At 47.8% G+C, this 15,689-nt stretch overlaps 1 protein-coding gene across 1 annotated transcript in view; it reads right to left on the reverse strand.

Annotated features, from left to right (window-relative positions):
• Positions 1 to 15,689, reverse strand: part of TET3 (tet methylcytosine dioxygenase 3) — a 104,516-nt gene that overhangs the window by 28,603 nt on the left and 60,224 nt on the right. The window contains exon 5 of the mRNA XM_040993681.1: positions 2,916 to 3,006. Within this exon, the coding sequence (XP_040849615.1) occupies positions 2,916 to 3,006 (91 nt within the window). The remainder of the gene's footprint in view (positions 1 to 2,915; positions 3,007 to 15,689) is intronic.

Consider the following 15,689-nt stretch of genomic DNA (forward strand, 5'->3'; position numbering starts at 1 on the left):
GCAAGGAGCTAGGCAGGAAGCCCATCACCACCCAGGCCTCTTCTTGTTCCAGCAAAGATGTCAAAAAGATGCAAGTAAGATAAAAGCAACAGGTGATGAAAACCTGGGATGGGCGGAGGAGACGCAGACACCAAGAATCAGTGGGGACTCGTGCTTTGAGGAAGGAGGCCAGAACAGCTTGAGAATGGCAAATCTAAAGGCCAATCTTCCCACCCAGAGTGACATCACAAGGACCCAGAGGCGACCCTGCTGGCACAAGTGCCCGTGGGCCACAGGTGAGAATTCCCTTCTGCCACACGGCGGTACACAAATCTGGCTCTGAGCTTACCAGAGACAACATAAAGATACAAACGCAATCTGTTACACGATTTACAAGGTCCTCAAGATAAAAATAAACCAGTTGCTGAGGAAAAACGCAAGTATTCCTGGTCTGAGGGATTCCTCCCTTGGACCAGTTTCTCAGCAATTTACAGTTGGCTGTTATTTTTAAAGCAAGGAGGGAAAAAGACAAATCCCAAATTCACCACTCTCTTAAACCTTATTTCAAATACATTATTCTATAACTGAAACTAATTTATAGGGCTGTCTGGAAACCTCATACAATTGTTACCAAACAAAGTAAAGCCCAAATCAATCTATCACAGACAGAACTTGCACGCTTGACTCTTACAAACTGCAAGCAAGCGCTGCCAGGATGGGTGTTTGGGTCCCGTGAAGATGTCTATATTCCACCGCAGAGTCCCCCAGTTCGGGTCTCTATCGCTTTTCTGATCCCACACTGCTGATTCAGACCCTCGGAGGCAGCACCGACAGCTCAGTAACTGGGCTCCCGGCTCAGTGCTTCAGCCTGCTCTATCCTTGGCCACAGTGGCATTTGGGGAGAGAGCCTGTGAATGGAGAAGTATGTGTTTCTCTCTCATAATGGGGGAAAGAAGTCACCAGAAGAACACAGTCAGGCTGACCCTGGCAACGACAGCACCCACACGGGTGCAGGTGGGTAGGCATGCACAGGCATACACAGCCGCAGGCTTGCATTGCTTTCACGGGCTCAGAGATGCCCTTCACATCAGGCTTGAATCTAAAGATGGGGCCTTGGATCAAACTTTTTTTTTGCTGGATGCGTGGCTGAACATAAATGTTTGCACACAGCCTAGGAAATTTAGGGCTACTCCACCCAGATCCCTTGTCATCCATTCAGTCACTCAGTCAAAAGCATGTTTCCTACTATTTAGCTGTTTCAAAGCCAATTACAGAAAAGAGAGGCACAGAGACCTTCCATTCGCTGGTTCACCCTCGAAAGAACTGTAACAGCCAGTCCTGGGCCAGGCTGAATCCAGAAGCTTGAGCCAGGTCTTCCATGTGGGTGCAGGGGCCCAAGAACTTGAGTCATCTTCCACTGCTTTCCCAGGCACCCAAGTAAGGAGCCAGATCAGAAGCAGTGCAGTCAGGCCTGGAACCAGGGATATGCAAGATGCTGGTGCTGCAAGCAGTAGCTTAACCCACTGGGCCATGTGCTGGCCCCTTTCCTGCTATTCTAACAGGACTAGCTTGGGTCTTTCAGAGACATACTCCCACAGTTGAATTTTTCTGTAGGAACAAAACCCATGCTAGGTCTAAACAGCCTCTGCCTTTATTATAAAAATGCTAATGACTGGGCCCAGCATGACAGTCTAATGGTTAAATTCTTTCTTGCGTGCACCAGGATCCCTTATGGGTGGCAGTTCGTGTCCCAGCAGCTCCACTTCTCATCCAGCTCCCTGCTTGTGGCCTGAGAAAGCAGGAGAGGATGACTCAAAGCCTTAGGATTCTGTACCCATGTGGGAAACCCAGGGGAAGCTTCTGGCTTCTGATCAGCTCAGCTTTGGCCATTATAGCCACTTGTGGAGTGAACCAGTGGACAGAGGATCTTGATCTCCATCTCTCCTCTCTGTAAATCTTTCAAAATGTAAGTAAATAAATAAATCTACTTTTTAAAAAATGCTAATGCTTGTTATGAAAAGCGAATCAGTGGATAACAGTATAAGGCAGACCAAGCACCCCTACTCCACAGTACTGAGAACAAGCACTTAGCACTTATGTGCTCTCCATGCACTGGTTGTTTATCCTCACAACATCCCTACAGCAGAGACACTCAGCTTCAGCATCCCTGCCCTCAGGCTCCGAGCTGTATGAACTCTGCACAGACCAAAACCCATGGCACTGACCACATGCCATGGACATGTCCACCGTCGTTGAGTCTCTGTAAGAATTGCTTACAACACACATAAAACCAAGAACTGTTAAATTTTAAACAGCCACCAAAAACTCTGATCTTCCTCCTCCTACAACCTAGAAACAATGAATAACCCCTCATTGCGATGGACACTCCTTCGGCTCAGAGCCTCTTTCTGACCACTTCACCTCCAACAAGAGCCAGAACTGTTTGGATTGAAGTAGAACATGTGCCCAGAACATCTTCTCATGTGGCGGATCAAGCTGTTAGGACTGCCAGGACCGGGTCATCCCGAACAGGCTCCCAACTGGCTGGAGGTTCCTACTGCACCTCTTCTTGGGGCTACCAAGCACCTCCTCCAAAGTCATTTTGACAACGCAAACCCAACCGATGCCTTTTAAACCCAGTTTCCAATACACAGGACACACAAGAGGGCAGAAGGGCTCAGCACACGACACCATGGAAAGGCCACCAGCACAGACCAGACTGTCGGAAGCCAGCACAAACCAGACCGTGCTTCTCCAGGAAACGCATCCTAGGAGGAGGACAGAGCCACGGATTCAAGACAGACTTGACAACCTCAACCTTCTACAGTCTGCAGAGACAGGGCTCGCTCCCTGCACGTCTCTCATCTGGCAGAAAGCATTGCACCCAGAGGGCCTTAAGAGCAGCCCATCCTCCTGCTACTGGGCACAGCACTCACCGTTCCTCCATGAGCTCCCGGATAGAGGCGACCGTGGGGCCAGATCCCAGGTGAGTGTAATACGGACCTTCATCTTTCTCCACTATTTGTTCTGCAGAAACACAAAGACTACACGTTACTTGGAGATATGAATTCATCAGCATTAGTTCAGATAGAAAATCCACCAGTTGGAAAATCAGCAGACATGACACAAAAAAAGAATGTGCTCAACCTCATTAAAGTCACATTGAAATACCACTACATACTCCGAGTCAGCAAAATCCCAAAAATCTCAGAGAACCACGTGTCAAGACTAAACACTCTGGAATTAGACTTACCATTACCTGGAAAGCTAATGAGCAGCAATTCCATTTCTAGAGCAAGTATCAACAAGCTACTGTACTCCTAGGGGAATACTAAAATTTTATAAGTAAAAACAGGGACCAGACAGACACCTGGGAGCCAATGTTGGCAGTGATGGCAGGATTCTGGAGTCACTGAGGGGTGCAAACACCACAACTGTCCGTCAGCTGATGAATGGGCAAGCAAAATGTGATACTCATGCAGCTAACATCATTCAGCAAGAAGAATGGAGTTCTGGTACTGAGAATGTAGTGACATTAGTTGTCTGCTTAAACACAGTAACAGTGGCTAAGATTTGTCATACACATTCTGCCGCAATTAGAAAAAAAAAGATACAGCTGGACATTGAAAATGTGTTAAGTCAAAGAAGTCAGATATTAGATAAATTTTTGTTTTGTTTTGATTGGAAAGGCAGATATACAGAGAGGGGGAGAGAGAGAGGAAGCTCTTCCTTCCAATGCTTCACACCACCCCCCACCTCCGCAAGTGACTGCAACAGCCAGAACTGCGCCGATCTGAAGCCAGGAGCCAGGAACTTCTTGCCGGGTCTCCCATGCTGGGGCAGGATCCCAAGGCTTTGGGCCGTCCTCGACTGCTTTCCCAGGCCACAAGCAGGGAGCTGGATGGGAAGTGCAGCTGCCAGGATTAGAACCGGCGCCCATATGGGATCCCAGCACGTTCAAGGTGTGGACTTTAGCCGCCAGGCCATGGCGCCGGGCCCTATACTTGTGAAATATCTACAACACCCAAGTCTAAGAAACAGAGCAGAGTGCTGGCTGCCAGAGGCTGGGGAAGGGAGGAGCAGGGGGAACCACTCCGTGAGGACAGGGCTTCGCCTCGCAGAGCAGAAACGTCAGAGTGAGAAACAGGAAAGAAGGAGCCATCATTACACTCTTAGAATTCTAAACTTAAGTATTAAATACATGTTTGGGAATTGCACCTACATGGTGGCTGAACGACACTGAATTATTTGTTTTAAAGTGGTTTTATGAGGCCAGTGTTGCGGCATTGTGGGGTTAATCAGCCAGCATGCTGCAAAGCTGGAATTCCAAAGGAGATGCTGGCACGTGTCCCCAGTGCTCCACTTCCAGTCCAGCTCCCGGTTAACACACCTGGGAAAGCAGTAGAGGCTGACCCACTGGCTTGGGCCCCTGCACCCTCTGGGAGACTTGACCTACTTCTCTCTGCTTCTCCCTCCGTAACTCTTCCCAATACATAAATCTTTCATGTTTACTTCAGTTAAAAAATGAACATACGATTGATTTATATAACTATGGATGAATTATTAAATAAGTTTTTCTAAGTGAAATAAACTAGATTCAAAAGGCTACATAATGGTCCCTCTGGAAAACAATATTTGGATACTAAAAAGGCTAAAAACAAAAAGAACTACACACATAGTAGTCACACACTGTTTTGCAATTGATAAGTTTGTTTCATGTCTAAGGAGAGGTGAGTAAAGGCAACATGGTGACCACATTAGGATATTCTGCATAGAATAGAACATCTGTGGAAAAAATATGACTGTCTCATTTTTAAAGGTATGATACTAATATAAGATAATTACATTAAGGGAACTCCCCCACATGGTTGCCAAGAGATGCAAGAACTCAAGCCATCCCCTGCTGCTGCTCGGGTGCGCATGCGCAGGAAGCTGCAATCAAAAGCAGAGCAGAGACTTAAACTGGCACTGACATGAGATACGGTGTGCCAAGCAGGCACAGGGCACAGCTGTGAACACCCCACTCGGGATGCCCGCACCTCATAAGGGAGTGCCTGAAGTTGAGTCCTAGCGCCTCTTCTGAATCGGCTTTCTGCTGAGCTGCAGGTTGGGAGGCAAAAGGGATCAAGCACTTGGGTCCCTTTGACTGGACTGAGTTCCTGTCACGTCCTGCGCCCAGCCCTGGTTGCTGTGGTGGGCATTTTCGGGGTGAGTCAGTGAAGCAGAGATCTTTTTTTTTTTTTTTTTTTTGCTTTTCAAATACAATGAAAAATAAAAACTATGGAGTAGAGATCTTCCCCAAGTAGGACATGAAACTCAGAAGCTATCCAAAGTAACAAACCCCTGCCACGTCCAGCCTTAAAACAACAAAACAAACATCTTTACAGTAACCACTATATGAAAGGTTTTTCTGAAAGACAAGCCATCACATCGGGGAGAAAACACCAGTCAAACACCAATTTCCCTGCCTACCTTCCTTCTTTACCAAGCAGCACTACGGCTAAATAAGGTCCATCACACAAGAGGAAAAAGAATGCTTCGCAAGTGATTCAAACATAGTGTACTTTGAAAAGCTCACATACTAGATTTTTAAATTCCATTTCCATTAGCTTTTTGTGGTACCTTCATAAGGAAAGCTACATTTCCGCCCACTTCCAGCTCACCAAGAAAAATGTGGCAACTGGCAGCCTGGTGCAGGAACAAGACAACCAGCAGTACAGAACACAGTGCAGCAACAAGCTCAACTCCAACTGTGCACCCTCTGCAGCCATCCCAGGGGATTGTTAAAGCTGCATCTATGTAAGATGAGCCACAGTCAGGAAGCCTAAATGCTTGTTGTTGGACTGGTCGGTGGATCATGGCGCATGTAAACCATGGATCAGTAAGCAGCTGCCAAAAACAATTAGGCAGTTCAAGGTTCACTGACAAAAAATGACTTCTAAGACACCGAGGTGGCGAAGAGGCACCTCCTTTTACTACAGCATTTACAAGGGTACCTACAACAGTGACGTAAAGTGAGCATCAGGACACTGCTGGGAGGCCAACGTTGTGGTATAACGAGTCAAGCCTCCCGCACAGGCGCTGGAGTCCTGGCTGCTCCGTCTCAGATCCAGGTCCCTTCCAATGCACCTGGGAACGCAGGGGAAAACAGTGCAACTGCTCAGGCTCCTGCATCCAGTGGGACGCCAGAGAGAAGTTCCTGCATTTCAGACCCACACAGCTCCAGTCATGACAGCCATTTGAGAAGTGAACCAGAGATGGAAAATCTCTGTGTTGCTCCCTCCCTGATACAGACTTTCAAATGAAAATTACCTCTTAAAAACTAAAGTATGCGTAGATTTCAAAAATTTTTGTGCTCTTTTTGAGATACCCTCATACAATATGTTACAGCTTACACACACACACACACACGTATGAAGGCGAATATTTACAAACACAGAAAAGTAAGAGAAGGAGCAAGCAAACACCAAGTTCAATTATACTCCTGGCATGAAATAAAAATGAGTGAAGGAGCATGTAGATGAGCAGGCCAAGAGTCCACACGTCCTACACCTCCTCTCTGTTCCCGCAGGTTGCAGGCCCCTCCCCGTGCCCTGCGCTGCGCTGGGCTCTCGCCAAGTGTTGTAACACAGGCATCCTCTGCACTACAGCCCTCTGCAGCCATCCTTCTCAATGCACCAGCTATGCCGCCCAAGGGAAATCTGCTCACGCCCCGTGGCCGAGTCCAGATCAGACAAGCATCTCCAATGCCACAGTCCTGTCTGCAAACCCCGTCCCCCTCCACGGCCACCTTCGCCCACCTCCCAGCCCTGCATCCCCCCGGCCACTCTGAGTCCTGCCCCAGGGCTGCTTGGCACTGCGGCAGGTCTTGATGCTTCCTTGCTGATATTAGTGCCTGTCTCTTCCTCTGCTGACAGACTCCTCTCCAAGCCCTAGCTCCAGCGCCACTTTCTCATGGAGACCCGAGCGCTCTCAGACTCACGTGCTTCCTGGGCACCCAGGACACCTTAACTCGCGAAGCAGCACCAAGATGTCACATCACTGCTCACGGGGCATGGGAGACCAAACATTTGTCGTGCCGATGAGACCTCTCCAACACTCATGCTTCCATGGGTGAAAACCACAAAGTCAGGACGCTGGCATGTGACAGGCACTCAGCAGCGAGCTGCTTCCCAGCTGCCATACAAACTGCCTGACTGTGGGCGGCTGACATAATGTTGGGCCCTACAGCAGGTAACATAGTGTCCACATACCACAGAATTGCAGAGGACTGGAGCTGTCAGGTCCAGGACTTAAGCATTTCATCAACCAACAAATGTTTCCAATGACAGTGTTAAAAACTATGCGCTCCAAATATACACTCTTTGGTCCAAAAAGCAGGGAGGATTACGGAGGATGTTGGTGCAGGAAGCAGTGATCTGAATGCCTTTCTAGGTGTGAGCAGACCACACAGTATGCAGAAAATAGAAGCTCAGAGCACGCCAGAGTTCCTGGGCTCGGATCCAGCTACTGTTGTAGGAGAAAATTCAAAATCGCGGGTTGTCTGCGGGGGTCTCACAGTGCGGCCTCTGGTGACTACCTTCTGCCTCCAATCGGAAAAACGCAAAGCTCACATGGTCAAGGGCAGAGAACGATTTTCAAGGAGAAGACACAAATTCAATCTTGGCAACTACGTCCCCAGTAGCTGGGAAAGAAGATATGAAACCTAAAACCAAGCCAGCCTGGAGACGCGCCGGTCGGGTTTCTCGGGGAAGGTCATTGAGCACGAAGGGCAGATGCAGGGCAGTGCCCGGCAGAGCCAGCGTGGCCCCCGCAGCTCCCGAGGAGCCCCCCGGGCCCTTCCCACCATCACACCCTTGTCCCTGGGAGAGCGCCTGCAGGGGAGAGGAGCAATTCTGCTGGAAGACGTCTGCGTCACAAGTGTGAGGAGTTATAAAGCTAGTGTATGTCTCTAAATGTCATCCTCACTTGTTTACATGTAGAACATACATCACATACTATACACACATCTGCATGTGAACTATCAATTTACTGTCATGTCAATGTCTGCTATTTTCACATAATTTTGCTGTGTATTCAACATAATAATAAGGTTCCTAAGATATAAACAAATCCTAAGGAAAAAAAAATCATAAAAATCCAAAATATTCACTTGGCCCAGCCATGCAGATGTCAGCTAGGGTGCCCAGGTCCCTTACCAGGGCGCCTAGGATCACGACCAAGCTCTGGTTCCTGCAAAGACCCTAGGAGACAGTGGCTCCTGTTGCCCATATGGGAGGCCTGGCTTGAGATCTTCGTCCTGGCCCAACCCTGGGGGGCAGGTGAGCAGTGAGCCAGTAGACATCCCACAATTCCCTGTACTTAAGAATTTATTTTTATTTAAAAGGCAGAATTACACACAGAGAAGGAATGACAGAGATCTTCAAGAACCAGGAGCTTCCTCCTACATGGGTGCAGGGGCCCAAGGACTTGAGGCATTCTCTACTGCTTTCTGAGACCATTAGCAGGGAGCTGGATGGAAAGTGGGGCAGCTGGGACTCAAACTAGTGTCTATGTCAGATGCCAGCACATGTGAAGGCTTAGCTAGCTGGTGCCACCCCCCCCGCCTTTAAAAAAAAATTTTTTTTAATTATTCATTTATTGGAAAGGCGGATATACAGAGAGGAGAGACAGAGAGGAAGATCTTCCATCCGATGATTCACTCCCCAAGTGAGCGCAAAGGCCAATACTATGCCGATCCGAAGCCAGGAGCCTCTTTCAGGTCTCCCACCCGGGTGCAGGGTCCCAAAGCTTTGGGCCGTCCTTGACTGCCTTCCTGAGCCACAGGCAGGGAGCTGGAAGGGAAGCGGGGCTGCCGGGATTAGAACCGGTGCCCATATGGGATCCCGGGCGTGCTAGGCGAGGACCTTAACCACTTGCGCCACCGCGCCGGGCCCTAAAAATTTTTTTATTGGAAAGGCAGATATACAGAGAGGAGAGAGAGAGAGCAAGGTCTTCCATCCGATGATTCACCCCCAAGTGACCTCAACAGCTGCAGCTGCACCGATCTGAAACCAGGAGGCTAAGAGCCTCTTCCAGGTCTCCCACACGGGTGCAGGGTCCCAAGGCTTTGGGCCATCCTCGACTGCTTTCCCAGGCCACAAGCAGGGAGCTGGATGGGAAGTGGGGCTGCCAGGATATGAACCAGCATCCATATAGGATCCTGACACTTTTAGGGTAAAGACTTTAGCCACTAGGCTAATGCGCCGGGCCCAAGAGCCGGCCCCCTTTTAAAGGAATCAATGATATTAACTGATAAGCCTGTATGCTTAAATTTAATTGTAAAAATCACTATGAGGGCCTGGTGTAGCTTAGCAGCTAAAGTCCTTCCTTTGCATGAGCTGAGATCCCATATGGGCACTGGTTCTAATCCCAGCAGCTCCACTTCCCATCCATTTCCCTGCTTGTGGCCTGGGAAAGCAGTCAACGATGGCCCAAAGCTTTGGGATCCTGCGCCCGTGTGGGAGACCCGAAAGAGGTTCCAGGCTCCTGGCTCCTGGGTTCAGATTGGCTCAACTCCAGCAGTTGCAGTCACTCAGGGAAGCGAATCATCGGACGAAAGATCTTGTTCTCTGTCTCTCCTATCTGTGTATCTGACTTTCCAATAAAAATAAGTAAAACCCTAAAATACATATATATGCTACCTACTCAGAATTCTGCTTTTCAAGAACAAGAAGGCCATCACTCGACCAATCACAAACTGATTTGCTAAGATCAAGTTTATGTACTGAAATTTCGTTTCCATACCTTTCTTCACATACAATTTCTTTCAATGCTGAATCATACTTTTTTTGTAGACATTTTAGAGACAGCACTTGAACTTACCACATAATATTGACAATATTCATAACTCAGATATCACTATGGAAGGTTATGTCCAAATTCCATTCCTGTCTGTCTTTTCTCCTCTCTGAATTTCTGACTTTCCAAAAAAAAAATTAAATAAATCTTAAAAAAAAAAGACAAATCCTGACTTGAAAGATGTTAAGGACGCTTAACCAAACATTCACAAATGTCTTCCAATGAATGAAACAGGTACTAAATCAACTCATATGTTAATCGTTGGTAATTAATGGAAAAATTACACATGATTCTGGCTTACTGTTAGGAAGCAAATGGTGAAGAAGAACACTTTTGGGGTAGGAACACTTATGGCAGAACATACAACATTGCTACCTCCGGGCCAGTGCTGTACGGCTCACCTTGCATAACTTGACACTCACTCCACAGCGTTCCCGCCTCCCCACCTCGGCTCTTGGCAACCGTTCTACTTTCTCCTGCCCCTAGACTGACTGTTATGTACTTCAAGCAATGGGATCAGACAGGGAGTTAGCATGTCTCCCAGGTATCCATATTTAGAAAAATGAAACAGGAAATAGGTGTTAAACATAAATGGTAGAACCAGAAAATCCTATTTTGCAATTCTAAAGAAGAATGACTTAAGGATCATCAATAGCTGCTCAAAGAAGAGCTCCCAGACAGACGGGGAACTAAGCGCAGCAGCAAGCTCTGGCCCATGCCAATGGGATCCAGCAATCCCCCAGCGGCAAGGCCTGTTCTGCGGCCCCTGCCACCTCTGTGCTCGATCAAGAGCAAGGAATTCCTGCTCATGGCTTCCGGAGGAAGTCCCGGTTCTCATAACCTTAGCTTAGAGAGCCGCCTGGCACCACTAGGAGCAGGACATTGACACCAAATATGATACAGTACAGATATCACTTGTGGCTTTCCCAGGCCACAAACAGAGCTGCATGGGAAGCGGAGCAGCCAGCACACGAGCCAGCACCCAAATGGGATCCTGGCTGCTTACAAGAGAAGATCAGATAATTGAGCCATAGTGCCAGGCCCAAGGGAATCATCTTAAAAAACAAAACAAAACCCACTTCTCCTGAACCTAACTAGGTATGCAGAGCTGACACTTGGTCTGAGGGACCTCAGGCTGAAGGTGAGCAACATCATTAGCCTGGAAAGGTCATGACACATGGGCAGGACAACCAGGCTTTTCTCTTCACCAAGATATGCTAGGCACAGACATGCATTCCCTCAGGCAGTGCTTCTGCCAAAACCCTCACCTGTAGAGTTTAGAGCCCGATGCACCTAGCATCACGCTACCTTGCACAGCCCTGCGACTGGAACTCATTCTGCCTCTAACAGAATGTGGCATCAGGGAGCCAAGTGGTGGAGCAGAAGACTAAGCTGCACTTGCTACGCTGCCATCCCATGTTGGAGTATTGGCTGGAGTCCTGCCTGTGCATCTAAGATCAGTGCAAGCTGGCCCAGGTACCCTGGCCATTGGGTGCAGGGGTCCTAGGAATTAGACCATTATCACTGCTCTCCCAGACATGTTAAGAGAGCTGCATGGGAAGCAGATATCTAGGACTCAAACAAGCATTTGCATAGGATGCAGGCAGCAGCCTAACAATTTATGCCAAAGCAGAGGCTCTTTCTCCTCGACTGTATCTTGAGCACTTCACCAATATCCTTGCAGACATTTTCCTATTATAAATCAAAATATTTAATATAAATGTAAATTTCTAGGGACCAGCACAGTGGCCTAGTGGCTGAAGTCTCACCTTGCATGCTCCAATATCCCATATGGGTGCTGGTTTGTATCCCTGCTCCACTTTCCATTCAGCAACCTGCTTGTGGCCTTGCGGCCTGGGTAAGCAGTAGAGGACGGCCCAAACTCTTGGGACCCTGCACTTGCATGGGAGACCTGAAAGAAGCTCCTGGCTTCGGATGGGCTCAGCTCCAGCTGTTGTGGCCACTTGGGGAGTGAACCAGCAGATGGAAGATCTTCCTCTCTGTCTCTCCTCCTCTCTGTAAATCTGACTTTCCAATTAAAAAATACGTAAATCTCTAAAAAAACTTTTTTTAGATTTCTACTAGACTGTTAATAAACTTTTTGCTTCCTTATGTGATTCATTTTTCAGAGAAGTTGAGTTCTTGAAAATTTGAAAATGTGTGTTTGAAACCACTGCATATGAAAGGCTAGTTACCTAGGTATAGAATTCTTGAACTAAAGTTTTTATCTCGATACTCTGAGGATGGTAAGGCATACATCCAACAAAGAATTTGCATCCAGAAAAAAACCACCCTTAACAATCAGTAGAGAAGGAAAGACACAAAGTTTGTAAATAACTGGAGCGGCATGCTATATGAAAGGAGGCATATGAAAAAGTCCTCAAGCTCATTAGTTATTTGCAAGAAATGCAAATTACAGTTTCAATGAGATACTTACTTCTAGATGCTACCACAACAGCAAAACAGATGAGGCTACTACCTGCTGGTGAGGAGCAGCAGTTGATGGTTCAAGTACCTGGGTCCAGGTGGGACCTTGAACCTGACACTAGCCTGGCTTAGGGCGTTGGTCTGACCCAGGTATCAAGGGCACACAGGAACTCAATCATTCTCTCTGAAGCAAAAATAAATGTCAACAATCTGTACAACTGCTTTGGAGAAGTGACCACACACCAAGCTGAACACAAACAATTTCAGTCACAGACATACATCTAACAGAAACGTAAAAATGGGGGCTTGCATTGAGGCACAGAGAGATGCTACTGGCAACCCAGAAGAGTCAGTTCAAGTCCCAGGTGTGCCACTTCCAATCCAGCTCCCTGATAACACTCCTGGAAAGGTAGCATAAGATGGTCCAAGTGCTTTGGAACCTGCTTCCCACATGAGACCTGGAACCCTTTTCTGATTCCTGCCCTGGCCATTGTGGCCATTTGGGGAGTGAACCAATAGATAGGAGATCTTCAACTTGACTTTTCAAATCAATATTTTATTTTAAAAGGAAATATATAAATATGTCAGGAAATGTATAAATATTTCTTAGACCACATGAGTCATAATAACCCCAAATTCAAAACAATTCAAAAGACCAGTGTTTATCTAGTTGATCAACTGTGATATATTTGTAAACTAGAAACTACACTTTGCTCAACAATGAGGACACATTCTGAGAAACATGTATCAGGCCACTCTGTCCCTGTGGGAACATCAGAGTGCATTCCACAACCCCAGACAGGGCAGCCTTTTGCACACCAAGGCTAAATGAACAGTGCATCCACTGCTAGTCGCTACCAGTGGCAGAACACACCACAGTCCTGAACACTACTGGCAACTCTAACAACTCATGCATCCCAGTCTAGAAAGCGAATACTACTGTCCTGTGCGATGGCTCAGTTGGCAAATCCGTCTGCAGGCTCCAACACCCACTGGCAAATGCCAAGGTGAGGCAGACCATGCCAAACTGGGTCACAGCACCCAACCAGCACATGAGACCCGAGGTGGTAGTGGTGGGGGCGAACCTAGTGGGGGGCTGCAGGTGCCCCCATCCCTGGGCCACTGGTGAGCATGAGAACTGGGATCAGGGGCAAACCAAGCACGGCAGCACTACAATACCTTTTGGCTTGCATGTGAGCTGGATCAGGGAAAAGTCAGGCCGGGTTGACTGTTCTTACTGGTGCATGCATAAACCAGAGTGGGTATGGGTTGGATGAGCTTTGTTGCAGCATCAGCTGCAGATGCTGGCATAAGGGACAAATTCTGTTAAGCTAAACTGCAGAAACACCTGGAGAGTGCAACATCTGGGAGTTGGAGTAGACTCAGTAGGGAGGGAAACAGTGGGCACCTCCCTACTGGGTTGCCACTTCCACTGGTGAGCATGAGAACCAGGACTGCAGCAGGCATCACTAGACAGAGGGTGGCACCTGTCAGCACCAGTGTGGACTGGATAGCAGGGCTGGTTGGATTGAACTAGGCTTTAATGCCCAATGCCCATTGACATGTATGAGAGCTGAATGGGATGTGGGACAGACTGGACTAGTCTGCTGTACATAATGGCAAGTATGGGAAACAGGGCAAGGGGTGGGCCTGGTGGGGCCTATTCCAGGTCGCTGTGACTAAACTGCAGCTGCTATCTGTTTGCATGAAGGCCGAGTGTGTGGTGGGCAGGATTGGGCTGGACTCCAACAGCCATTGGTCTGTGTAGGAGACAGGGCTGGAGACAGAACTGATCAAACAATTGCAACTATCAGTGTGTGTAGGCTGATTTGGGTGATGGAATGTGGCAAACACTATATTGGCAAACACACACAAGAATTAGGTCTGGGATCACCTCAGGTGAGGTTTCTTTGGCAATTTCTCCACAAGTGAACCACTGGACTCAGAACTCCAACCATGAAGAGAACTGCAGGTTCCACGGTCTGACCATGAAATGCCTGTGTCAGAGCTGGGCCTGCTCAGTGCCTTAAAGCAGTGGACAGAGGACAGAACAAGCTGATCAACCACCCCAGCCAAGTATTAGCAGTGAAAATCTGGGCAAATGGAGACTCTAAAGTCGACTATGTCAGCCAGTGGATTCTGGAGAGATTTTTATCGTGATTAGAGTGGCGAGATTGACAGCAATTCCAAACTGAACTATCAAAACCACCTGAGGAGGACCCTCAGCGTGTGTCCCACACTGGGGACCATGGGATGGTTGGGAGATTGGATGTGGCTTCTCCCCTTAACTTACCTCTTTACCCAGACACAGAAAGGAACAAAAGAGAATGAGGAAACAACGGCCTTACTCACTTTCCTCTAGCCCTTGACCCTTTGCTCCCTCATCAACTATAAAAAAATAATTTTTAAAAAAGTAATATTATAAAAATAAAGTGAATACTAAAACTACAACAGGCATGAAAGTCAGTAAACAAGAGGTGCACCTGCCCAGGGCACTCAGCAGGAGTGGCTAGAAGCAGCTGGGGCAGTGGAGATTGGCCAGCAGTAAGCTATGTCACATTTACTCCTTTTTCTTCAGCAAGTTGGCTTACTGCTTACTTTTACCTTCTAAACTTTTAACATTTTTACCTTTCTGACATTTTTGTAGAACAGCTTACAAGAGTACATCTGGGGCCTGACTCGGTAAAGTCCTCACCTTTCCCGTGCTGTGATCCCCTATGGGCACACATTCTAATCCCGGTAGCCCCACTTCCTTCCTAGCTCCCTGCTTGTGGCCTGGGAAAGCAGTTGAGGATGGCCCAAGGCCTTGGGACCCTGCACCCATGTGGGAGCCCTGGAAAAGTCTCCTAGCTTCGGATCGCCGCAGCTCCGGCTGTGACAGTCACTTGGGGAGTGAATCATTGGACGGAAGATCTTCCTCTCTCTGTCTCTCCTCCTATCTGTATATCTGACTTTCCAATAAAAATAAAACGAACATTTAAAAAACAGTACAACTGTGCAAAACTGCTTTATTTGTTTCCCTATTGTATCAAAGCTTTTCAATTTTCAATTTTTGCTGTTTAAACATTGTTCAAAGAAAAGCACCTACAACAACAAGGTGCTGTGGCTCAGGCAGCCACCTGTCACATCGAAGTGCCTGGGACCGAGCTGACCTCTGCCACCACCCGACTTCCTGCTAGCATGCCAGGGAGGCGTTCGACAGTCTGCATCCCCGAGTCCCTAGCTCCTAGCTTGGCCGTGGGGATAGCTGGGGGGTAAATCAGCAGATGGAAGTTCTCTCTCTCCACCTGTCATGTCACTCTTTCAAATAACTGAATAAATAATCTGAATGGAAAACTATCACACAAACGTACACATTTGCCTAAGGCCTGCGATAGCTGAGGATCCCCAGCATTCCGCCTCCACATCGTTACGCAAGAAGCATTTTCCAGCTCCCTTCATCT

Source organism: Ochotona curzoniae, unplaced genomic scaffold (assembly GCF_017591425.1).
Source record: "Ochotona curzoniae isolate NIBS_2020 unplaced genomic scaffold, NIBS_Ocur_1.0 contig_883, whole genome shotgun sequence".
In the NCBI taxonomy this organism is placed as follows: Eukaryota; Metazoa; Chordata; class Mammalia; order Lagomorpha; family Ochotonidae; genus Ochotona; species Ochotona curzoniae.